The sequence below is a fragment of the Triticum urartu genome, chromosome 3 (assembly GCF_003073215.2).
Source record: "Triticum urartu cultivar G1812 chromosome 3, Tu2.1, whole genome shotgun sequence".
Taxonomy (NCBI): Eukaryota; Viridiplantae; Streptophyta; class Magnoliopsida; order Poales; family Poaceae; genus Triticum; species Triticum urartu.
This window is the reverse complement of record NC_053024.1, coordinates 32,433,253-32,457,882: the sequence shown is the minus strand read 5'-3', so window position 1 is coordinate 32,457,882 and position 24,630 is coordinate 32,433,253. Positions and strand designations below refer to the sequence as shown.

The window sequence follows — 24,630 nt, the reverse complement described above, 5'->3', positions numbered from 1 at the left end:
TCTGAAACTTTTAGTGCTTGTAGTTACATTCATTGTGAACATTCACAATTTCTTTTATTTTTTTGAAACATTAAAGAAAATGTTTTTTGACATTGGAGTACCAATATATCACCCCCCCCTCCCAATCACATAGCATGCTCACCATTTTCACCATGGATGTAAAACGGCCGCAGCCCTTGAACAGGATTACCCAATAGAATCAGGACCAAACTGCCACAGCTTTTTTTCGAGGGAGGACCAAACTGCTACTTTCCACCTCTGGGCAAGATTCCCTCGGAAGTGGAAATTCTCAGAACTGGAGGTCACTCACTGCGAAACTACCTGCAGTCCCTCCTATAAAACCCACGCAATCCCCACCCGTCTGAAGCACCCTCCGCCACTTCCCCGTGTTGCTATCTTCCACCGGCAGGTGAAGGCCGACGGTGATCTTTCCTTTCATCCCCCAAGATGGCAGCGAGGGAGTGGGTCCGGTGGGAGGAGGAGATCATGCTGGAGGACGATGACGACCACCACACGGAGTGCTTCTACCTCCGCCGCGCCCCACCCCAGGGCGGCGGTGTGAGCGAGAGGGATCTGGCGGTGGTGGGTAAGTATTGTCCGGACCCAGCCCCCGGGAACATGGTGTACTCGGCGGACCCGCAGTTCCTGCGGTTCCTCCAGGAGGGAATTACCTGTGACTCAGTGTTGGCTATGGGGGTGACGGTGCGGGTGGAGATCACCCAACTCAGCTGGAAGTCCAGGAAGGAGGTCATCGACTGGCTCAACTCGCTCGTCTCAGGTATTCGATAAGCCTTACAGATCTTGTGTACCTGTTCCTTTTTTTTCCAGTCATGTCCTAGTGGTGAAATTTTTCTGGTGATTTTAGATCAGGCCGCTAGAATTAATTTTCACTATGCATCTCCGCCACTATCCCTTACGTCATGTTTTTGTTCCGTCCAGGAGAAGGGATCCTTGGGATATCTTTTGTCTAATCTAATACTAGATAGATAGATCTACTCCTTTTTTTTGTCAAGATGACAAGTAATTAACTTGTTAGATATCGAGGGGCCTATGTTCTATCGTGTCTAGTTTGCTAGATCTGGTTTATGCCTTTCTTTCCTTTTACTTTTGTGTGTTTGGTTAACTTATGTGTTTTCTTTAATTTGTGTTAGTCTTGTGAGGCCAATATGTGGAGAGAGGTTAATTTGCTTTTACTTAAGTGTTTTCAGAAAGCAGCGGCCAGGCATCCAATAGAGGCGCTGCTAACCCGGTGAATTCAGTGCCTGTGCAAGAGATCTTCAAAACCAACGAACAGGCCCCTGTCCCTGCTATCGACGAACAGCAAGTGATCGACCTGACCATGTGTGACGACTAAAGTCAGTAGCAGAGGATATGAAGTCTGGCATTTACTTTCGATCATGAACTGTCATTTCTCAAAGATTTCGCGCATTCGCTTCTTGACGCGTGCTCTTTCAGATCCATTCTCGACAGAGATCAGTTGTTTGTACTTCCTTAATTTCAAATAAAGTGAGACATTATATTCCTAGTCTGTTTTACTCAGCTTTGGTGTCTGTTTACTTGTCAGAAATTCTTGATTTTTCTTTCTTCCTGGAATACACCAAGCTTCCTTTCTCAAAAAAGGAGGAATACACCAAGGGGTTCAGTCCCTCTTGCCGTTGGTCCCCTTATTTTAGGATGAGGATTGAGGAAACAATATACACTGGAATACCCATAATAAAGCAAATCTTGAACAAAAATATACGAGTTGGACAGAAACGTGCGACTATTTCTAGCAATATTAAGTAGACCCAGATTGTTTGGTACCAGCGTTATTAATTAAGTACTCCTAGCTAAGAATCGATGTGCAACATGTGTGTGAACCTATTAGTACTTTTGTATATAGGGCGAGTTAGATTATTTGATCCGTATCCGATATGATTGTATGCTGCCACAGATACCCATACAGATCGGCCTGCTCAGCTGCATACTCTAGTATGGTGTTCCAGTGCTGAGCGTCTAACATATGTGGTATGTTACCTTTAGAGCATCTGCAATAGGCGGTCCATATGTAAAAATAACCAACTTTTAGATCTTGTGAAACAAAAAGCAGCTCTTCAATAGATGGCCCATATGTAAAAAAAACATCTTCGCCTCCCGGAGATGTAAAATACAACACCTCACGGTTTAAATTTACATCTCCAGAGGCAGGAGGTCTAAAACCCACGGCCACGCGCCAACGTCCAACCGCCCTTTAGTTCATTCTCCCCTTCACCCTCCGGCCCGCCACCGCCCCGCCGCAGCTCCCTGCTCGGCCGCCGCCCCGCCGCAGCTCCCTAACGCCGCCCCACCACAGCTCCAGCCTCGCCCTACCCCCGCCACCGATCACACCTGCCTGGGCCGCCACCGCACCACCCCGGCCCTGTCCGCCTCCGCTCCGGCCGCCTTCGCCACGACCAGGCCGCGTTTGCCTCCGCCCCGCCCCAGCCCCTCCAGCCTCGGCCCCGCCCCGGCCCGTCTGCCTCCACTCGGGCCTTCGCCCGCCCTCGCCCGCCGCCGCCGTCCCTCTCCGTTCACCTCCGCCCCATGCCGCATGCCGCCGCCCCACTAGTAGAAAACAGGGCTTTGCTCCAGGCAGGGAAAGCCCATTAATCCCGGTTCACCCAAGAACCGGGACCAATGGGGGCATAGGTCCCGGTTCATGAGGCCAGGGCGCGGGCCAGGCCTCAGGCACCATTGGTCCCGGTTCGTCTGAGACCATTGGTCCCGATTCCAGACACAAACCGGGACCAATGGACCTTGCTCCTGGCCCACCACCTTTAGTCCCGGTTGGTGTCTGGAACCGGAACCGAAGGTATTTTTTTACCCAAACAAAACTAAAACAAAACTAAAATATTCTACAATAGCAAAAAGAATCAACTAAAAAGCTTTAATAAAACTCTAATAGGAAATGGAATCAACGAAAAAGAATCAATAAAAAATAAAATTTATGCAACTTAAATTAGATAAAATTTATGCAACTAAAAAGAATCATTTGTAGTAGTATTGAAACTAAAATTATATAAAACTATTTTTATAGTAAAGTTAATCACAAACTAGTGATTCACACAAATTTCAAAGAATTCAAATTTAAATTATTCAAATTTGAAAACTAATGGCACTAACAGGAAGTTTATAATTTTTCTGACCTAAAAGCCAAAAGAATTAAAAAAGTAAAGCAAAAAAGAAAAGAAATAAATAATGAAAAAACAAAACAAAAATACTGGAAAAAATTAAAAAAAAATGCCGCCAATTGGGCCACCACGGCCTGAATACGACTAGAAACCCAACCAGCCTGTTGGGCCAGGATTCAGGCCCGCAGAAGGCCCAGCAGGCCCATGCTACGTCTTGAGCTTGCGTTGGTTTTCTCCGAAGAGGAAAGGATGATGCAGCAGAGTAGCGTAAGTATTTCCCTCAGTTTTTGAGAACCAAGGTATCAATCCAGTAGGAGGCCACGCTCAAGTCCCTCGTACCTGCACAAAGCGATAGCTACTCGCAACCAACGCGATTAGGGGTTATCAAGCCCTTCACGGTCACTTACGAGAGTGAGATCTGATAGATATAATATTTTTGGTATTTTTGGTATAAAGATGCAAAGTAAAAAGTAAAAGCAAAGTAAAAAAGCAAAGCAAGATTAAAGTAATGGAGATTGATATGATGAGAATAGACCCAGGGGCCATAGGTTTCACTAGTGGCTTCTCTCAAGAGCATAAGTATTCTACGGTGGGTGAACAAATTACTGTTGAGCAATTGACAGAATTGAGTATAGTTATGAGAATATATAGGCATGATCATGTATATAGGCATCACGTGTGTGACAAGTAGATCGAAACGATTCTGCATCTACTACTATTACTCCACTCATCGACCGCTATCCAGCATGCATCTAGAGTATTAAGTAAAAAACAGAGTAACGCCTTAAGCAAGACGACATGATGTAGAGAGATAAATTCATGCAATATGAAATAAACCCCATCTTGTTATCCTCGATGAAAACGATACAATACCTGCCTTGCTACCCCTTCTGACACTGGGTAAGGACACCGCAAGAATGAACCCAAAGCTAAGCACTTCTCCCATGGCAAGAACTACCAATCTAGTTGGCCAAACCAAACGGATAATTCGAAGAGACTTGCAAAGATAACCAATCATACATAAAAGAATTCAGAGAAGATTCAAATATTATTCATAGATAGACTTGATCATAAACCCACAATTCATCGGTCTCAACAAACACACCGCAAAAAGAAGATTACATCGAATAGATCTCCACAAGAGAGGGGGAGAACTTTGTATTGAGATTCAAAGAGAGAGAAGAAGCCATCTAGCTACTAACTATGGACCCGAAGGTCTGAGGTAAACTACTCACACTTCATCGGAGAGGCTATGATGATGTAGAAGCCCTTCGTGATGACGGCCCTCTTCCGGCGGAGCTCCGGAACAGGCCCCAAGATGGGATCTCGTGGATACAGAAAGTTGCGGCGGTGGAAATAGGTTTTTGGCTCCTCTTCTGATCATTTGGGGGTATGTGTGTATATATAGGAGGAAGAAGTACGCCGAAGGAGCAACGAGGGACCCACGAGGCAGGGGGCGCCCCCACCCTCGTGACCGCCTCTTTTGTTCCTTGAAGCAGGGTCCAAGTCTCCTGGATCACGTTCGCTGAGAAAATCATGTTCCTGAAGATTTTATTCCGTTTGGACTCCGTTTGATATTCCATTTATCCGAAACACTGAAATAGGCAAAAACAGCAATTCTGGGCTGGGCCTCCGGTTAATAGGTTAGTCCCAAAAATAATATAAAAGTGGAAAATAAAGCCCAATATAGTCCAAAACAGTAGATAATATAGCATGGAGCAATCAAAAATCATAGATACGTTGGAGACGTATCAGGCATCCCCAAGCTTAATTCCTGCTCGTCCTCAAGTAGGTAAATGATAAAAAGAGAATTTTTGATGCGGAGTGCTTCTTGGCATAATTTCAATGTAAATCTTCCTAATTGTGGTATGAATATTCAGATTAGAAAGATTCAAGACAAAAGTTTATATTGACATAAAAAATAATAATACTTCAAGCATATTAATAAAGCAATTATGTCTTCTCAAAATAACATGGCCAAAGAAAGTTATCCCTACAAAATCATATAGTCTGGCTATGCTCCATCTTCACCACACAAAGTATTTAAATCATGCACAACCCCGATGACGAGCCAAGCAATTGTTTCATACTCTAACTTTTCCAAAACTTTTTCAATCTTCACGCAATACATGAGCGCGAGCCATGGATATAGCACTATAGGTGGAATAGAATGGTGGTTGTGCAGAAGACAAAAAAGGAGAAGATGGTCTCACATCAACTAGGCGTATCAACGGGCTATGGAGATGCCCATCAATAGATATCAATGTGAGTGAGTAGGGATTGCCATGCAACGGATGCACTAGAGCTATAAGTATATGAAAGCTCAAAAATAAACTAAGTGGGTGTGCATCCAACTTGCTTTATCATGAAGACCTAGGGCAATTTTTGAGGAAGCCCATCATTGGAATATACAAGCCAAATTCTATAATGAAAAATTCCTACTAGTATATGGAAGTGATAACATGAGAGACTCTCTACTATGAAGATCATGGTGCTACTTTGAAGCACAAGTGTGGTAAAAGGATAGTAACATTGTCCCTTCTCTCTTTTTCTCTCATTTTTTTTGACTTGGACCTTTTCTCTTTTTTTATGGCCTCTTTTTATTTGGGCTTCTTTGGCCTCTTTTTTTATTTTATTTTTCTTCCGGAGTCCCATCCCGATTTATGGGGATTATCATAGTCTCCATCATTCTTGCCTCACTGGGACAATGCTCTAATAATGATGATCATCACACTTTTTTTTTCTTATAACTCAACAATTGCAACTCGATACTTAGAACAAAATATGACTCTATGTGAATGCATTCGGCGGTGTACCGGGATATGCAAAATGACAATGATAAATGTGTCATGAACAGAACGGTGGAAAGTTGCATGGCAATATATCTCGGAATGGCTATGGAAATGCCATAATAGGTAGGTATGGTGGCTGTTTTGAGGAAGGTATATGGTAGGTGTATGATACCGGTGAAAGGTGCGAGGTATTAGAGAGGCTAGCAAAGGTGGAAGGGTGAGAGTGCGTATAATCCATGGACTCAACATTAGTCATAAATAACTCATATACTTATAGCAAAAATCTAGAAGTTTATCAATGCAAAGTATTACGCGCATGCTCCTAGGGGGATAGATTGGTAGGAAAAGACCATCGCTCGTCCTCGACCGCCACTCATAAGGAAGACAATCAACAAATAAATCATGCTCCGACTTCATCACATAACGGTTCACCATACGTGCATGCTACGGGAAGCACAAACCTTAACACAAGTATTCTTTAAATTCACAACTACTCAACTAGCATGACTTTAATATTATCGCCTCCATATCTCAAAACAATTATCATGCTTCAATCTTTTCTTAGTATTCAACACAATCAAAAGAAAGTTTCACAAATCTTGAATACCAAGCATATTATTATTAAGCAAATTACCATGCTATTAAGAGACTCTCAAAATAATTTAAGTGAAGCATGAGAGACCAATAGTTTCTTTAAAACAAATCCACTACCATGCTCTAAAAGATCTAAGTGAAGCACATAGAGCAAAACTACTTAGCTCAAAAGATATAAGTGAAGCACATAGAGCAAAACTACTTAGCTCAAAAGATATAAGTGAAGCACATAGAGTATTCTATCAAATTTTAATTCATGTATGGCTCTCTCAAAAGGTGTGTACAGCAAGGATGAGTGTGGCATACTAAGACACAAAGACACAAATAATACAAGACGCTCCAAGCAAAACACATATCATGTTGGTGAATAAAAATATAGTTCCAAGTAAATTACCGATGGAAGTGGACGAAAGAGGGGATGCCTTCCGGGGCATCCCCAAGCTTTGACTTCTTGGTGTCCTTGGATTATCTTGGGGGTGCCATGGGCATCCCCAAGCTTAGGCTCTTTCCACTCCTTGTTCCATGATCCATCAACAGAATTCACCCAAAACATGAAACCTTCACAACACAAAACTCAAAATAGAAAACTCGTGAGCTCCGTTAGCGAAAGAAAACAAAAGACCACTTCAAGGTACTGTAATGAACTCATTCTTTATTTATATTGGTGTTAAACCTACTGTATTACAACTTCTCTATGGATTATAAACTATTTTACTAGCCATAGATTCATCAAAATAAGCAAACAACACACGAAAAACAGAATCTGTCAAAAACAGAACAGTCTGTAGTAATCTGTAGCTAGCGCAAGATCTGGAACCCCAAAATTCTAACATAAATTGCTGTACGTGAGGAATTTATCTATTAATCATCTGCAAAAGAATTAACTAAATAGCACTCTTCAAATAAAAATGACAGCAGTTCTCGTGAGCGCTAAAGTTTCTGTTTTTTACAGCAAGTTCAACAAGACTTCTCCCAAGTCTTCCCAACGCTAAAGTCTCCCAAGTCTTCAAATAAAAGGTTCTACTTGGCACAAACACTAATTAAACACACAAAAACACAACCAAAACAGAGGCTAAATAATTTATTTATTACTAAAATGGAGCAAAAGGCAAGGGATAAAAATAAAATTGGGTTGCCTCCCAACAAGCGCTGTCGTTTAACGCCCCTAGCTAGGCCTAAAAGCAGGGATAGATCTAGGTATTGCCATCTTTGGTAGGCAATTCTTCAATTAGGCATCTACCATCTTTAGGAATTTATTTATTTTTATTTATTATCAAACTTTTAGGAACAAGATCGAAAAATTCATTTGTAATAAATGGTTCCTTAATGATAGCAAAAAGATCGGGATGAACACTTATAGATTTAAGATCTGCAGTTTCCTTACTAGATGATTCACCCTTATTTTTAGGAATATACATAAGCTTTGCAATTTTAGTAGGAGGACTTGGAGTATTCTTTACGGAAGAAAAATAGGTTCCCAAATTTGTAATGATACCCTCAAGTTTATCAATTCTCGTAGAATCTAAGTTCATTCTCTCATTAACTATGGGTTCTTTTTCCTTAATATTTTTCAAAGTCATTCCTACCTTAGATCCATATTGAGTTATTTGATTGTGGATCATTTTATCTAGATTTTCAATTGATTCAATAGTAGCAACTTTATTTTCGACAATTTCAAATCTTTGCATAACATGCTCCAAAGTTAACGTGGTTCCATTAACCAAAGAGGTGGTGAGCCAAATAAATTTCGCATAGCATTATAAGAATCAAAAGTATGGCTACCCAAGAAATCCCCTCCGGTAATGGTATCGAGGATATATCTATACCAAGGATTAACACCTACATAAAAATTGCAGAGAAGAACTAAGGTAGATTGCTTCCTGGTAGATCTATTTTGAGCATTGCAAATTCTATACCAAGCATCTTTTAGATTTTCTCCCTCCCTTTGTTTAAAATTTAGAACTTCACTCTCGGGAGACAACGGAGAAGATATGAGACTAGTCATGACGGCAAGCGAACGGGCAAAAGAGGCAAATAGAGAGGGAGGATAGAGAGAGAGAGAGAGAGAGAGAGCGAATAAAACGACAAGGGTGAATTGGGGGGAGAGGAAAACGAGAGGCAAATGGCAAATAATGTAATGCGAGAGATAGCGATTGTGATGGGTACTTGGTATGTTGACTTTTTGCGTAGACTCCCCGGCAGCGGCGCCAGAAATCCTTCTTGCTACGTCTTGAGCTTGCGTTGGTTTTCCCCGAAGAGGAAGGAATGATGCAGCAGAGTAGCGTAAGTATTTCCCTCAGTTTTTGAGAACCAAGGTATCAATCTCGTAGGAGCCCATGCTCAAGTCCCTCGTACCTGCACAAAGAGATAGCTACTCGCAACCAACGCGATTAGGGGTTGTCAAGCCCTTCACGGTCACTTACGAGAGTGAGATCTGATAGATATAATATTTTTGGTATTTTTGGTATAAAGATGCAAAGTAAAAAGTAAAAGCAAAGTAAAAAAGCAAAGCAAGAATAAAGTAATGGATATTGATATGATGAGAATAGACCCGGGGGCCATAGGTTTCACTAGTGGCTTCCCTCAACGGCATAAGTATTCTACGGTGGGTGAACAAATTACTGTTGAGCAATTGACAGAATTGAGCATAGTTATGATATCTAGGCATGATCATGTATATAGGCGTCAGGTCCATGACAAGTAGATCGAAAAGATTCTGCATCTACTACTATTACTCCACTCATCGACCGCTATCCAGCATGCATCTAGAGTATTAAGTAAAAAACAGAGTAACGCCTTAAGCAAGATGACATGATGTAGAGAGATAAATTCATGCAATATGAAATAAACCCCATCTTGTTATCCTCGATGGCAACGATACAATACGTGCTTTGCTGCCCCTTCTGTCACTAGGTAAGGACACCGCAAGATCGAACCCAAAGCTAAGCACTTCTCCCATGGCGAGAACTACCAATCTAGTTGGCCAAACCAAACGGATAATTCGAAGAGACTTGCAAAGATAACCAATCATACATAAAAGAATTCAGAGAAGATTCAAATATTATTCATAGATAGACTTGATCATAAACCCACAATTCATCGGTCTCAACAAACACACCGCAAAAAGAAGATTACATCGAATAGATCTCCACAAGAGAGGGGGAGAACTTTGTATTGAGATTCAAAGAGAGAGAAGAAGCCATCTAGCTACTAACTATGGACCCGAAGGTCTGAGGTAAACTACTCACACTTCATCGGAGAGGCTATGATGATGTAGAAGCCCTCCGTGATGATGGCCCTCTTCCGGCGGAGCTCCGGAACAGGCCCCAAGATGGGATCTCGTGGATACAGAAAGTTGCGGCGGTGGAATTAGGTTTTTGGCTCCTCTTCTGATCGTTTGGGGGTACGTGCGTATATATAGGAGGAAGAAGTACGCCGGAGGAGCAACGAGGGGCCCCCCTCGTGACCGCCTCTTTTGTTCCTTGGAGCAGGGTCCAAGTATCCTGGATCACGTTCGGTGAGAAAATCACGTTCCTGAAGAATTTATTCCGTTTGATATTCCGTTTATCCGAAACACTGAAATAGGCAAAAACAACAATTCTGGGCTGGGCCTCCGGTTAATAGGTTAGTCCCAAAAATAATATAAAAGTGGAAAATAAAGCCCAATATAGTCCAAAACAGTAGATAATATAGCGTGGAGCAATCAAAAATTATAGATACGTTGGAGACGTATCAGCCCACAGGCAGATACAGAGTGGTTAGGCCCGTAAGCCTGCTTTGGAGAGGAGCTCGAAGGCTCAGGCGCACCGCGCCTTATAAACAGGTGCGGCACTCTCTCAACTAGCAAGGTGGGACTAAACTCCCACCACGCCGCTGTGCAAGGCCATTGGTCCCGGTTGATACCACGAACCGGGACCAACGCGCCCTTTTTGTTGGAAATATGCCCTAGAGGCAATAATAAAAGCATTATTATTATATTTCCTTGTTCATGATAATTTTCTTTATTCATGCTATAATTGTGTTATCCGGAAATCGTAATACATGTGTGAATAACAGACACCAACATGTCCCTAGTAAGCCTCTAGTTGACTAGCTCGTTGATCAACAGATAGTCATGGTTTCCTGACTATGGACATTGGATGTCATTGATAACGAGATCACATCATTAGGAGAATGATGTGATGGACTAGACCCAATCCTAAACATAGCACAAGATCGTATAGTTCGTTTGCTAGAGTTTTCCAATGTCAAAGTATCTTTTCCTTAGACCATGAGATCGTGTAACTCCCGGATACCGTAGGAGTGCTTTGGGTATACCAAACGTCACAACGTAACTGGGTGACTATAAAGGTAGACTACGGGTATCTCCGAAAGTGTCTGTTGGGTTGACATGGATCAAGACTGGATTTGTCACTCCGTATGACGGAGAGGTATCGCTGGGCCCACTCGGTAATGCATCATCATAATGAGCTCAAAGTGACCAAGTGTCTGGTCACGGGATCATGCATTACGGTACGAGTAAAGTGACTTGCCGGTAACGAGATTGAACGAGGTATTGGGATACCGACGATCGAATCTCGGGCAAGTAACATATCGATTGACAAAGGAATTGCATACGGGGTTGATGAATCCTCGACATCGTGGTTCATCCGATGAGATCATCGTGGAGCATGTGGGAGCCAACATGGGTATCCAGATCCCGCTGTTGGTTATTGACCGGAGAGTCGTCTCGGTCATGTCTGCTTGTCTCCCGAACCCGTAGGGTCTACACACTTAAGGTTCGGTGACGGCTAGGGTTGTGAAGATATGTATATGCAGTAACCCGAATGTTGTTCGGAGTCCCGGATGAGATCCCGGACGTCACGAGGAGTTCCAGAATGGTCCGGAGGTAAAGAATTATATATAGGAAGTGCTGTTTCGGCCATCAGGACAAGTTTCGAGGTTATCGGTATTGTACCGGGACCACCGGAGGGGTCCCGTGGGCCCACCGGGTGGGGCCACCTGTCCCTGGGGGGCACATGGGCTGTAGGGGGTGCGCCTTGGCCTACATGGGCCAAGGGCACCAGCCCTACTAGGCCCATGCGCCTAGGGTTTCCACCAAGGAGGAGTCCAAGTGGTGGAAGGCACCCCGAGGTGCCTTGGGGGGGAGGGAAACCCTCCCCTGGCCGCCGCACCTAGGAGATCAGATCTCCTAGGCTGCGCACCAACCCCCCTGGCACCCCTATATATAGTGGGGGGAAGAGGAGGGATTTCACACCAGCCCCTGGCGCCTCCCTCTCTCCCCGCTACGTCTCTCCCTCGTAGTCTTGGCGAAGCCCTGCTTCTGTGACGCCCTGCATCCACCACCACGCCGTCATGCTGCTGGATCTTCATCAACCTCTCCTTTCCCCTTGCTGGATCAAGAAGGAGGAGACGTCTCCCGTCCCGTACGTGTGTTGAACGCGGAGGTGTCGTCCGTTCGGCGCTGGTCATCGGTGATTTGGATCACGTCGAGTACGACTACATCATCACCGTTCTTTTGATCGCTTCCGTGCGCAATCTACAAAGGTATGTAGATGCATTAGATGACTCATTGCTAGATGAACTCCTAGATGATCTTGGTGAAACGAGTAGGAAAATTTTTGTTTTCTGCAACGTTCCCCATCAGTGGCATCATGAGCTAGGTCTATGCGTAGTTCTTCTTGCGCGAGTAGAACACAATTAGTTGTGGGCGTAGATTTGTCAACTTTCTTGCCGTTACTAGTCTTTTCTTGCTTCAGCGGTATTGTGGGATGAAGCGGCCCAGACCAACCTTACACGTACGCTTACGTGAGACCGGTTCCACCGACTAACATGCACTAGTTGCATAAGGTGGCTGGCGGGTGTCTGTCTCTCCCACTTTAGTTGGAGCGGATTCGATGAACAGGGTCCTTATGAAGGGTAAATAGAAGTTGACAAATCACGTTGTGGCTTTAACGTAGGTAAGAAGACGTTCTTGCTAGAACCCTAAATCAGCTACGTAAAACTTGCAACAACAATTAGAGGACGTCTAACTTGTTTTTGCAGCAAGTGGTTTGTGATATGATATGGCCAAAGTTGTGATGAATGATGAATGATCTATATGTGATGTATGAGATGTTCATGCTATTGTAATAGGAATCACGACTTGCATGTCGATGAGTATGACAACCGGCAGGAGCCATAGGAGTTGTCTTTATTCTTTTATATGACCTGCGTGTCATCGAGAAACGCCATGTAAATTACTTTACTTTATTGCTAAACGCGTTACCCATAGTAGTAGAAGTAATAGTTGGCGAGCAACTTCATGGAGACAGGATGATGGAGATCATGATGATGGAGATCATGGTGTCAAGCCAGTGACAAGATGATCATGGAGCCCCAAGATGGAGATCAAAGGAGCTATGTGATATTGGCCATATCATGTCACGTTTATTATTTGATTGCATGTGATGTTTATCATGTTTTGCATCTTGTTTACTTAGAACGGCGGTAGTAAATAAGATGATCCCTCATAAATAATTTCAAGAAGTGTTCCCCCTAACTGTGCACCGTTGCGACAGTTCGCTGTTTCAAAACACCACGTGATGATCGGGTGTTTTATTCAGACGTTCACATACAACGGATGTAAGACAGATTTACACATGCAAACACTTAGGTTGACTTGACAAGCCTAGCATGTACAGACATGGCCTCGGAACACAGAAGACTGAAAGGTCGAGCATGAGTCGTATAGAAGATACGATCAACATGAAGATGTTCACCGACGTTGACTAGCCCGTCTCACGTGATGATCGGACACGGTCTAGTTAACTCGGATCATGTAATACTTAGATGACTAGAGGGATGTCTAATCTAAGTGGGAGTTCATTAATAATTTGATTAGATGAACTTAATTATCATGAACTTAGTCTAAAATCTTTGCAATATGTATTGTAGATCAAATGGCCAACGTAGTCCTCAACTTCAACGCGTTCCTAGAGAAAACCAAGCTGAAAGACGATGGCAGCAACTATACGGACTGGGTCCGGAACCTGAGGATCATCCTCATAGCTGCCAAGAAAGATTATGTCCTACAAGCACCGCTAGGTGATCCTCCCGTCCCACAGAACCAAGACGTTATGAACGCTTGGCAGACACGTGTTGACGACTACTCCCTCGTTCAGTGCGGCATGCTTTACAGCTTAGAGCCGGGGCTCCAAAAACGTTTTGAGAGACATGGAGCATACGAGATGTTCGAAGAGCTGAAATTGGTTTTTCTAGCTCATGCCCGGATCGAGAGATATGATGTCTCGGATAAGTTCTTTAGCTGTAAGATGGAGGAAAATAGTTCTGTCAGTGAGCACATACTCACTATGTCTGGGTTGCATAACCGCTTGTCTCAGCTGGGAGTTAATCTCCCGGATGATGCGGTCATTGACAGAATCCTCCAGTCGCTTCCACCAAGCTACAAGAGCTTTGTGATGAACTTCAACATGCAGGGGATGCAAAAGACCATTCCTGAATTGTTCTCAATGCTGAAATCAGCGAAGGTAGAAGTCAAGAAGGAGCATCAAGTGTTGATGGTCAATAAAACCACTAAGTTCAAGAAAGGCAAGGGTAAAAAGAACTTCAAGAAGGACGGCAAGGAGGTTGCCGCGCCCGGCAAGCAAGCTGCCGGGAAGAAGCCAAAGAATGGACCCAAGCCCGAGACTGAGTGCTTTTATTGCAAGGGAAGCGGTCACTGGAAGCGGAACTTCCCTAAGTACTTAGCGGATAAGAAGGCCGGAAAAACAAAAGGTATATGTGATATACATGTAATTGATGTGTACCTTACTAGTGCCCGTAGTAGCTCCTGGGTATTTGATACCGGTGCAGTTGCTCACATTTTTAACTCAAAGCAGGGGCTGCGGAATAAGCGGAAACTGGCAAAGGACGAGGTGACGATGCGCGTCGGGAATGGTTCCAATGTGATCGTCGTCAGCACGCTGCCTCTGCATCTCCCTTCGGGATTAGTTTTAAACCTTAATAATTGTTATTTAGTGCCAGCTTTGAGCATGAACATTGTATCAGGATCTCGTTTAATTCGAGATGGCTACTCTTTTAAATCTGAGAATAATGGTTGTTCCATTTTTATGAGAGATATGTTTTATGGTCATGCTCCTATGGTGAATGGTTTATTCTTTATGAATCTCGAACGTGATGCTACACATGTTCATAATGTGAGTACCAAAAGAAGTAAGGTTGATAATGATAGTCCCACATACTTGTGGCACTACCGCCTTGATCACATAGGTGTCAAACGCATGAAGAAGCTCCATGCTGATGGACTTTTAGAGTCTCTTGATTATGAGTCATTTGACACGTGCGAACCATGCCTTATGGGTAAAATGACCAAGACTCCGTTCTCAGGAACAATGGAGCGAGCAACCGACTTATTGGAAATCATACATACTGATGTGTGCGGTCCGATGAGTGTTGAGGCTCGCGGTGGCTATCGTTATGTTCTCACCCTCACTGATGATTTAAGTAGGTATGGGTATATCTACTTAATGAAACACAAGTCTGAAACCTTTGAAAAGTTCAAGGAATTTCAGAGTGAGGTTGAAAATCAACGTGACAGGAAAATCAAGTTTCTACGATCAGATCGTGGAGGAGAATACTTGAGTCACTAATTTGGCACGCACTTAAGAAAATGTGGAATAGTTTCACAACTCACGCCACCTTGAACACCTCAGCGTAACGGTGTGTCCGAACGTCGTAATCGCACTCTATTAGATATGGTGCGATCTATGATGTCTCTTACTGATTTACCGCTATCCTTTTGGGGCTATGCTTTAGAGACTGCCGCATTCACTTTAAATAGGGCTCCGTCGAAATCCGTTGAGACGACACCGTATGAATTATGGTTTGGGAAGAAACCTAAGCTGTCGTTTCTAAAAGTTTGGGGATGCGATGCTTATGTCAAGAAACTTCAACCTGAAAAGCTCGAACCCAAGTCGGAAAAATGCGTCTTCATAGGATACCCAAAAGAAACTATTGGGTACACCTTCTACCTCAGATCCGAAGGCAAGATCTTTGTTGCCAAGAATGGGTCCTTTCTAGAGAAAGAGTTTCTCTCGAAAGAAGTAAGTGGGAGGAAAGTAGAGCTTGATGAAGTATTACCTCTTGAACCGGAAAATGGCGCAACTCAAGAAAATGTTCCTGAGGTGCCAGCACCGACTAGAGAGGAAGTTAATGATAATGATCAAGATACTTCTGATCAAGCTCCTACTGAAATTCGAAGGTCCACAAGGACACGTTCCGCACCAGAGTGGTACGGCAACCCTGTCTTGGAAATCATGTTGTTAGACAACGATGAACCTTCGAACTATGAAGAAGCGATGGCGGGCCCGGATTCCGAAAAATGGCTAGAAGCCATGAAATCCGAGATAGGATCCATGTATGAAAACGAAGTATGGACTTTGACTGACTTTCCCGTTGAACGGCGAGCCATAGAAAATAAATGGATCTTTAAGAAGAAGACAGACGCGGATGGTAATGTGACCATCTATAAAGCTCGGCTTGTCGCTAAGGGTTATCGACAAGTTCAAGGGGTTGACTACGATGAGACTTTCTCACCGGTAGCGAAGCTGAAGTCCGGCCGAATCATGTTAGCGATTGCCCCATTCTACGATTATGAAATATAGCAAATGGATGTCAGAACGGCATTCCTTAATGGTTTCCTTAAGGAAGAATTGTATATGATGCAGCCGGAAGGTTTTGTCGATCCTAAGAATGCTGACAAGGTGTGCAAGCTCCAACGCTCGATTTATGGGCTGGTGCAAGCATCTCGGAGTTGGAACATTCGCTTTGATGAGATGATCAAAGCGTTTGGGTTTACACAGACTTATGGAGAAGCCTGCGTTTACAAGAAAGTGAGTGGGAGCTCTGTAGCATTTCTCATATTATATGTAGATGACATACTATTGATGGGAAATGATATAGAACTCTTGGACAGCATCAAGGCCTACTTGAATAAGAGTTTTTCAATGAAGGACCTTGGAGAAGCTGCTTATATATTAGGCATCAAAATCTATAGAGATAGATCGAGACGCCTCATAGGTCTTTCACAAAGCACATACCTTGATAAGATATTGAAGAAGTTCAATATGGATCATTCTAAGAAGGGGTTCTTACCTGTGTTACAAGGTGTGAAATTGAGCTCAGCTCAATGTCCGACCACGGCAGAAGAAATAGAAGAGATGAGTGTCATCCCCTATGCCTCAGCCATAGGTTCTATTATGTATGCCATGCTGTGTACCAGACCTGATGTAAACCTTGCCGTAAGTTTGGTAGGAAGGTACCAAAGTAATCCCGGCAAGGAACACTGGACAGCGGTCAAGAATATCCTGAAGTACCTGAAAAGGACTAAGGAAATGTTTCTCGTTTATGGAGGTGACGAAGAGCTCGTCGTAAAGGGTTACGTCGACGCTAGCTTCGACACAGATCTGGATGACTCTAAGTCACAAACCGGATACGTGTATATTTTGAATGGTGGGGCAGTTAGCTGGTGCAGTTGCAAGCAAAGCGTCGTGGCGGGATCTACATGTGAAGCGGAGTACATGGCAGCCTCGGAGGCAGCACATGAAGCAATATGGGTGAAGGAGTTCATCACCGACCTAGGAGTCATACCCAATGCGTCGGGGCCAATCAAACTCTTTTGTGACAACACTGGAGCTATTGCTCTTGCCAAGGAGCCCAGGTTTCACAAGAAGACAAGGCACATCAAGCGTCGCTGCAACTCCATTCATGAAAATGTTCAAGATGGAGACATAGAGATTTGTAAAGTGCACACGGACCTGAATGTAGCAGATCCGTTGATTAAACCTCTCCCTAGAGCAAAACATGATCAACACCAGAATTCCATGGGTGTTCGATTCATCACAATGTAACTAGATTATTGACTCTAGTGCAAGTGGGAGACTGTTGGAAATATGCCCTAGAGGCAATAATAAAAGCATTATTATTATATTTCCTTGTTCATGATAATTGTCTTTATTCATGCTATAATTGTGTTATCCGGAAATCGTAATACATGTGTGAATAACAGACACCAACATGTCCCTAGTAAGCCTCTAGTTGACTAGCTCATTGATCAACAGATAGTCATGGTTTCCTGACTATGGACATTGGATGTCATTGATAACGAGATCACATCATTAGGAGAATGATGTGATGGACAAGACCCAATCCTAACATAGCACAAGATCGTATAGTTCGTTTGCTAGAGTTTTCCAATGTCAAAGTATCTTTTCCATTAGACCATGATATCGTGTAACTCCCGGATACCGTAGGAGTGCTTTGAGTATACCAAACGTCACAACGTAACTGGGTGACTATAAAGGTAGACTATGGGTATCTCCGAAAGTGTCTGTTGGGTTGACATGGATCAAGACTGGGATTTGTCACTCCGTATGACGGAGAGGTATCGCTGGGCCCACTCGGTAATGCATCATCATAATGAGCTCAAAGTGACCAAGTGTCTGGTCACGGGATCATGCATTACGGTATGAGTAAAGTGACTTGTCGGTAACGAGATTGAACGAGGTATTGGGATACCGACGATCGAATCTCGGGCAAGTAACATATCGATTGACAAAGGGAATTGAGTACGGGGTTGATTGAATCCTCGACATCGTGGTTCATCCGATGAGATCATCGTGGAGCATGTGGGAGCCAACATGGGTATCCAGATCCCGCTGTTGGTTATTGACCGGAGAGTCGTCTCGGTCATGTCTGCTTGTCTCCCAAACCCGTAGGGTCTACACACTTAAGGTTCGGTGATGCTAGGGTTGTGAAGATATGTATATGCAGTAACCCGAATGTTGTTCGGAGTCCCGGATGAGATCCCGGACGTCACGAGGAGTTCCGGAATGGTCCGGAGGTAAAGAATTATATATAGGAAGTGCTGTTTCGGCCATCGGGACAAGTTTCGGGGTTATCGGTATTGTACCGGGACCACCGGAGGGGTCCCGTGGGCCCACCGGGTGGGGCCACCTGTCCCGGGGGGCCACATGGGCTGTAGGGGGTGCGCCTTGGCCTACATGGGCCAAGGGCACCAGCCCTACTAGGCCCATGCGCCTAGGGTTTCCACCAAGGAGGAGTCCAAGTGGTGGAAGGCACCCCGAGGTGCCTTGGGGGGGAGGGAAACCCTCCCCTGGCCGCCGCACCTAGGAGATCAGATCTCCTAGGCTGCGCACCAACCCCCCCTGGCACCCCTATATATAGTGGGGGGAAGAGGAGGGATTTCACACCAGCCCCTGGCGCCTCCCTCTCTCCCCGTTACGTCTCTCCCTCGTAGTCTTGGCGAAGCCCTGCTTCTGTGACGCCCTGCATCCACCACCACGCCGTCGTGCTGCTGGATCTTCATCAACCTCTCCTTCCCCCTTGCTGGATCAAGAAGGAGGAGACGTCTCCCGTCCCGTACGTGTGTTGAACGTGGAGGTGCCGTCCGTTCGGCGCTGGTCATCGGTGATTTGGATCACGTCGAGTACGACTACATCATCACCGTTCTTTTGAACGCTTCCGTGCGCAATCTACAAAGGTATGTAGATGCATTAGATGACTCGTTGCTAGATGAACTCCTAGATGATCTTGGTGAAACGAGTAGGAAATTTTTTGTTTTCTACAACGTTCCCCATCACTTTTAGTCCCGGTTGGTGCCACCAACCGGGACCAAAGGTCTCTGTTTCCCGCCCGTTGGGCTGCTGAAAAGAGGCCTTTGGTGCCAGTTGGTGTTACGAACCGGAACCAAAGGGGTACATTCATCCCGGTTCGTGCCAAGAACTGGGACTAAAGCTTCATGTATATAAGGAACACTTGTGAAAATTTTGGTTTTCATCTTGCAGTTCGCCCCCGACGATGCGCGCGCCTCCTCGACGCTTCCAGGCTGCCGGACGCCATCGCCGTCGTCCCCGTCCCGGAGCCCACGCAGACGCTGTCCACCGCCCGCGCTGACGCCGTCCGCTGCCCACTCCGTCGCTGTCGCCCGTGCCCCTGCCCCTGCCCCTGCGCGCCCCCGCACGTCGTCGCCCGTGTCGTCGTCGCCCGCCCACGCCGCCCCCGCCGACGCTCTAGCCGCCCCGCCGTGGCCCTCGCCTGCCGGCCCCGCTGTGAGCCGCCGCCCCAGCTCTCTTTTTTCCATTTTTTTCATATATATATATGTGTATTTTTTTCATGTATATATATTTGTAAAGATTATTATGTATAGTCACATATTAGGTTAGTGCATTAGATGTTAGGTTAGTGTGCATTTTAGATTAGTTGAATTAGATGTTTTTTAGTAAGTGTTTAATAGAATTAGTTAGAAAAATAATAGAACTAGTTCAACTAGTTTATTTTTAGTAAGTAGTACTTTATTTTATTTATAGTAAGTGCTTAGTTGAACTAGTTGATTTAATAAAACTACTTTATTTTACTATAGAAGTATTTTATTTTTAGTAAGAAAATTAATAGAACTAGTTTATTTTTTTAGTTAAAGCAATTATTCCCGCATCGACGTCGACGATGCCTATCTCGCATCCTCATTGTCGAATCGGTGGAGGACGCCTGCTTGATTAGAGGGGCCAAGTCCGGGAGTAGGCTCCGCCGGGCTGGTATTGGGAGGTGCTATCTTCCGGGGGGGCGTAGCTTGGTGAGGAGCCAGCCCGTCGTTGACCCGAACAGGGTTTGGTGGCGGTCGCGTGGGCCAGTGACGGTGCCGAAGCTTTCGGACACCGCGGAGGTGGTACGTCACCGTGTCAGCGAGGAGGACGAGCACGTCTGTCGCTACATGGTTGCGTTGGAGGGCAGGTTCGACAATACCTGGCATGTTCTTCAGGGATCTCACTGCAGCTATGATCCTGTGATGGTTCCTTCTCTTTGGGTGTCCACCGCACGTGCCGATACCCGTTGGGCGCTACGTTTCTAGCTTTATTAGCGATGCTATATGTATGATACTATTCAAGGTGTATTAGTGATAATATTCGACGATGTACGGACGCAAGAGATGATGTAGTTTTGCTTATTGAATGCATGTTAATTTGAATACTAATTTATTTTACATTTTGGTTTTGCTTATTGAATGATCAAATTGGAAAACTACTCCTACTTTGAATGCTGAAATTAAACTCTTGATATGTCCTTTTTTAGAAAGATAATTAAACGATATTTCGGGTTGACTTTAAGTCTGTCGAGGCTCCACCATATATGTGAGGATGAAGAATCCCGACTGTTGTCGTGGGGGTCGTTTCTCTTTCTTCTCCTTGTGCTAGACCTTTGTTATGCACTAGGGGAAGGAGGAGTAACGACCATCACCGACGGTCGCAAATGTTAGAGAGGAATCAGTGAGGGGGAGTCTCCAGCATATAGACTCGGCAGACCGATAGTCAACCCGTGATGAATAATAATGATCTATTTTAATTTTTATAGTACATATATTGAATTGTACAAGTTTAATCTTTGAATTATGAACGTAGGAAATGTCATCATCGGACGACGAAAGTTTCCCGGGGGAGTGTAGCTGGTGCAACGATGATCAAGGTCTGTGCGACAGGCCTCACCTGGACGAAGATCGGCGCTTCAACATTAAGCTCCAGGAGACCTTCGATGTTGAAACGGTACACAACGATGAAAAATATTTTTTCGTAATTAAGCATGACTTCAACTATTTCAACGTGTAATTTTCATCTTTTAAAATTCGAGTAGCTTATCCCATGACATGCAAGACGCTATGTCTTAGAGAGGATGGATTTTGAAGATTATGAAAATTTCGAAACAAACAAAATTCACCTAAGGACCCATCATGATGTGAATTTTGAAGTAAATCTGGATAATTCTGAGAGTGTAACCCATTTTGGTTGCAAAAATAGGGAAGCACTTTGCAAGATGTATGGTTTTTATGAGGGTATGCTTTTCACCATGAATCTTGGTGATCCTGACATCGACCAAGACAATATGGATATGTGGGTCCTTGTTGATACGCTTCCAATTGTACCGCCATGTGAGTTTCTCAAACATAGTTATTAACTAATTTATATTGTTCATTTCAAAATATATAGTTGACAACTTATTTCCATTTACAGCTTATTTTCATTGTTCAAACAATGTGCGGAACATGATAGACAGAACCTACTACACCGATGGCTCTGAGTTAACTTATTAGGAGAAAAATCATCTGGTCGCATTTTGTACTGATCTTGAGAATTACAATATCTATTATAAAACTCCTCCACATTATGGTCAATACGTGCCACTACTGCACGTGTTGAACTACAATAACATCCATGGAGATTCCATGGTAAGATTTTTTACTATTACGACATCCATGCATCTTTTGCATAAATTCTTTTAAAACTTAACTACATTGCTAACTACGAAGTTATTACTATATTTTTCAACAGAAAATCCTGAATGATTGCGTGCCTCATCTGATGCATCAGAATGGTCGTCTTGATGTTTTGAACATACGACCAGGTCATCCTACGAATCTCACCTGTCCATATCAGATTTCTAACAAAAGTGGAGACATGAAAATCACAGAATGAAAAAAATGTATGGACAGTCGTAAGGAGGTTGGAGACGTCTCCAACGTATCTATAATTTTTTATTGTTCCATGCTATTATGTTATCAACTTTCGATGTTTATCGGCTTTATTATACACTTTAATATTATTTTGGGGACTAACCTATTAACCTAGAGCCCAATGCCAGTTTCTGTTTTTTCCTTGTTTTAGAGTATCGCAGAAAAGGAAAATCAAATGGAGTCCAATTGACATGAAACTTCACTAAACTTATTTTTGGAAGGAAAGCAACCCGGAAGACATGGAGTCCAAGTAAGGGAAGCAACGAGGAGGCCACGAGGCAGGGGGGCGCGCCCACCCCCTAGGCACGCCCTCCACCCTCGTGGGCCCCTCGTGGCTCCCCTGACGTACTTCTTCCGCCTATATATCTCCATATACCCTAAAACGACCGGGGAGCACAATAGATCGGGAGTTCCGCCGCCAGAAGCCTCTGTAGCCACCGAAAACCAATCTAGACCTGTTCCGGCACCTTGTCGGAGGGGGCAATCCCTCTCCGGTGGCCATCTTCATCATCCCGGTGCTCTCCATGAGGAAGGGAGCAGTTCTACCTCGAGGCTAAGGGTATGTACTAGTAGCTATGTGTTTGATCTCTCTCTCTCTCGTGTTCTTGAGGTGATACGATCTTGATGTATCACGAGCTTTGCTATTATATTTGGATCCTATGATGTTTATCCTCCCCCTCTCTCTCTCTTTTAATGGATTGAGTTTCCCCTTTGAAGTGATCTTATCGGATTGAGTCTTTAAAGATTTGAGAACACTTGATGTATGTCCTGTCGTGCGTATCTGTGGTAACAATGGGATATCACATGATTCACTTGATGTATGTTTTGGTGATCAACTTGCGGGTTCCGCCCATAAACCTATGCATAGGGGTTGGCACACGTTTTTGTCGTGATTCTCCGGTAGAAACTTTGGGGCACTCTTTGAGGTTCTATGTGTTGGTTGAATAGATGAATCTGAGATTGTGTGATGCATATCGTATAATCATACCCACGGATACTTGAGGTGACATTGGAGTATCTAGGTGACATTAGGGTTTTGGATGATTTGTGTCTTATGGTGTTATTCTAGTACGAACTCTAGGGCTGTTTGTGACACTTATAGGAATAGCCCAATGGATTGATTGGAAAGAATAACTTTGAGGTGGTTTCGTACCCTACCGTAATCTCTTCGTTCGTTCTCCGCTATTAGTGACTTTGGAGTGACTCTTTGTTGCATGTTGAGGGATAGTTATGTGATCCAATTATGTTATTATTGTTGAGAGGACTTGCACAAGTGAAAGTATGAACCCTAGGACTTGTTTCCTATCATTGCAATACCATTTGTGCTCACTTTTATCATTAGTTACCTTGCTGTTTTTATATTTTCAGATTACAAAAACCTTTATCTACCATCCATATTCCACTTGTATCACCATCTCTTCACCGAACTAGTGCACCTATACAATTTACCATTGTATTGGGTGTGTTGGGGACACAAGAGACTCTTTGTTATTTGGTTGCAGGGTTGCTTGAGAGAGACCATCTTCATCCTATGCCTCCTACGGATTGATAAACCTTAGGTCATCCACTTGAGGGAAATTTGCTACTGTCCTACAAACCTCTGCACTTGGAGGCCCAACAACGTCTACAAGAAGAAGGTTGTGTAGTAGACATCAAGCTATTTTCTGGCGCCATTGCCGAGGAGGTGAATGCTTGAAGGTATATCTTTAGATCTTGCAATCGAGTCTTTTAGTTTCTTGTTTTAGCACTAGTTTGGTTTATATAAGAAAACTACAAAAAATGGAATTAAGATTGCCTCATATGCTTCATCTTTTTAATATCTATCATGAAAATAAGGATTCCGATAATTGTGCTCAAGTGCTAGAATGCATTAGAATGTTTGGCACTAAATATTTGAATGGTGAGCATGATTGCAATGTTGTTAGCATGAATTCCTTGAATATCCATGATGCTAATGATATGCAAAGCCATAAGCTTGGGGAAGCTATGTTTGATGAAGATGATATTTTTTGACCCCAAGCTTTGATGAGCAAATTTATTATGATGAAAGCATGCCTCCTATTTATTATGATTATATTGAAAGTGGAATTGGAGAGGTCATGACTTTATTTTGTGATGAATCCACTATTTCGGAAGAGGTTCCAATTGATTATGAGAACAAAGTTGCTATCTATGATGATTATTGTGATGACTTGTATGCTATAAAGAATAATGATATCCATGAAAATTTTCATCATGATTTTAATTTTCAATTGGATTATGCCTCACATGATAGTTATTTTGTTGAGTTTGCTCCCACTATTATTCATGAAAAGAATTTTGCTTGTGTGGAGAGTAGTAAATTTTCTATGCTTGTAGATCATTAAAAGAATGCTTTACGTGATAGTTATATTGTTGAATTCATTCATGATGCTAGTGAAAATTATTATGAGGGAGGAATATATGCTTGTAGGAATTGCAATAATATCAAGTTTCCTCTCTATGTGTTTAAAGTTTTGAAGTTATGCTTGTTTTT

The 24,630-nt window shown here is 43.6% G+C and overlaps 1 protein-coding gene across 1 annotated transcript; it reads left to right on the top strand.

Moving 5' to 3' along the window:
* The first annotated feature begins 385 nt into the window (after nt 1-385).
* Nucleotides 386-1,519, top strand: LOC125547805. Its single transcript, XM_048711571.1, has 2 exons — nt 386-778; nt 1,209-1,519. The coding sequence occupies exons 1-2, from the start codon at nt 448-450 to the stop codon at nt 1,352-1,354; spliced, it is 477 nt and encodes a 158-aa protein (XP_048567528.1). The 5' UTR covers nt 386-447; the 3' UTR covers nt 1,355-1,519.
* Nucleotides 1,520-24,630: the final 23,111 nt, after the last annotated feature.

What these genes read in the sequence shown, in the direction of transcription:
- LOC125547805 (XM_048711571.1), top strand. Translation starts at nt 448, where the DNA reads ATGGCAGCGAGGGAGTGGGTCCGGTGGGAGGAGGAGATCATGCTGGAG. An exon ending in GCTCAACTCGCTCGTCTCAG is followed by an intron (nt 779 to 1,208) that starts GTATTCGATAAG and finishes AAGTGTTTTCAG; the next exon opens with AAAGCAGCGGCCAGGCATCC.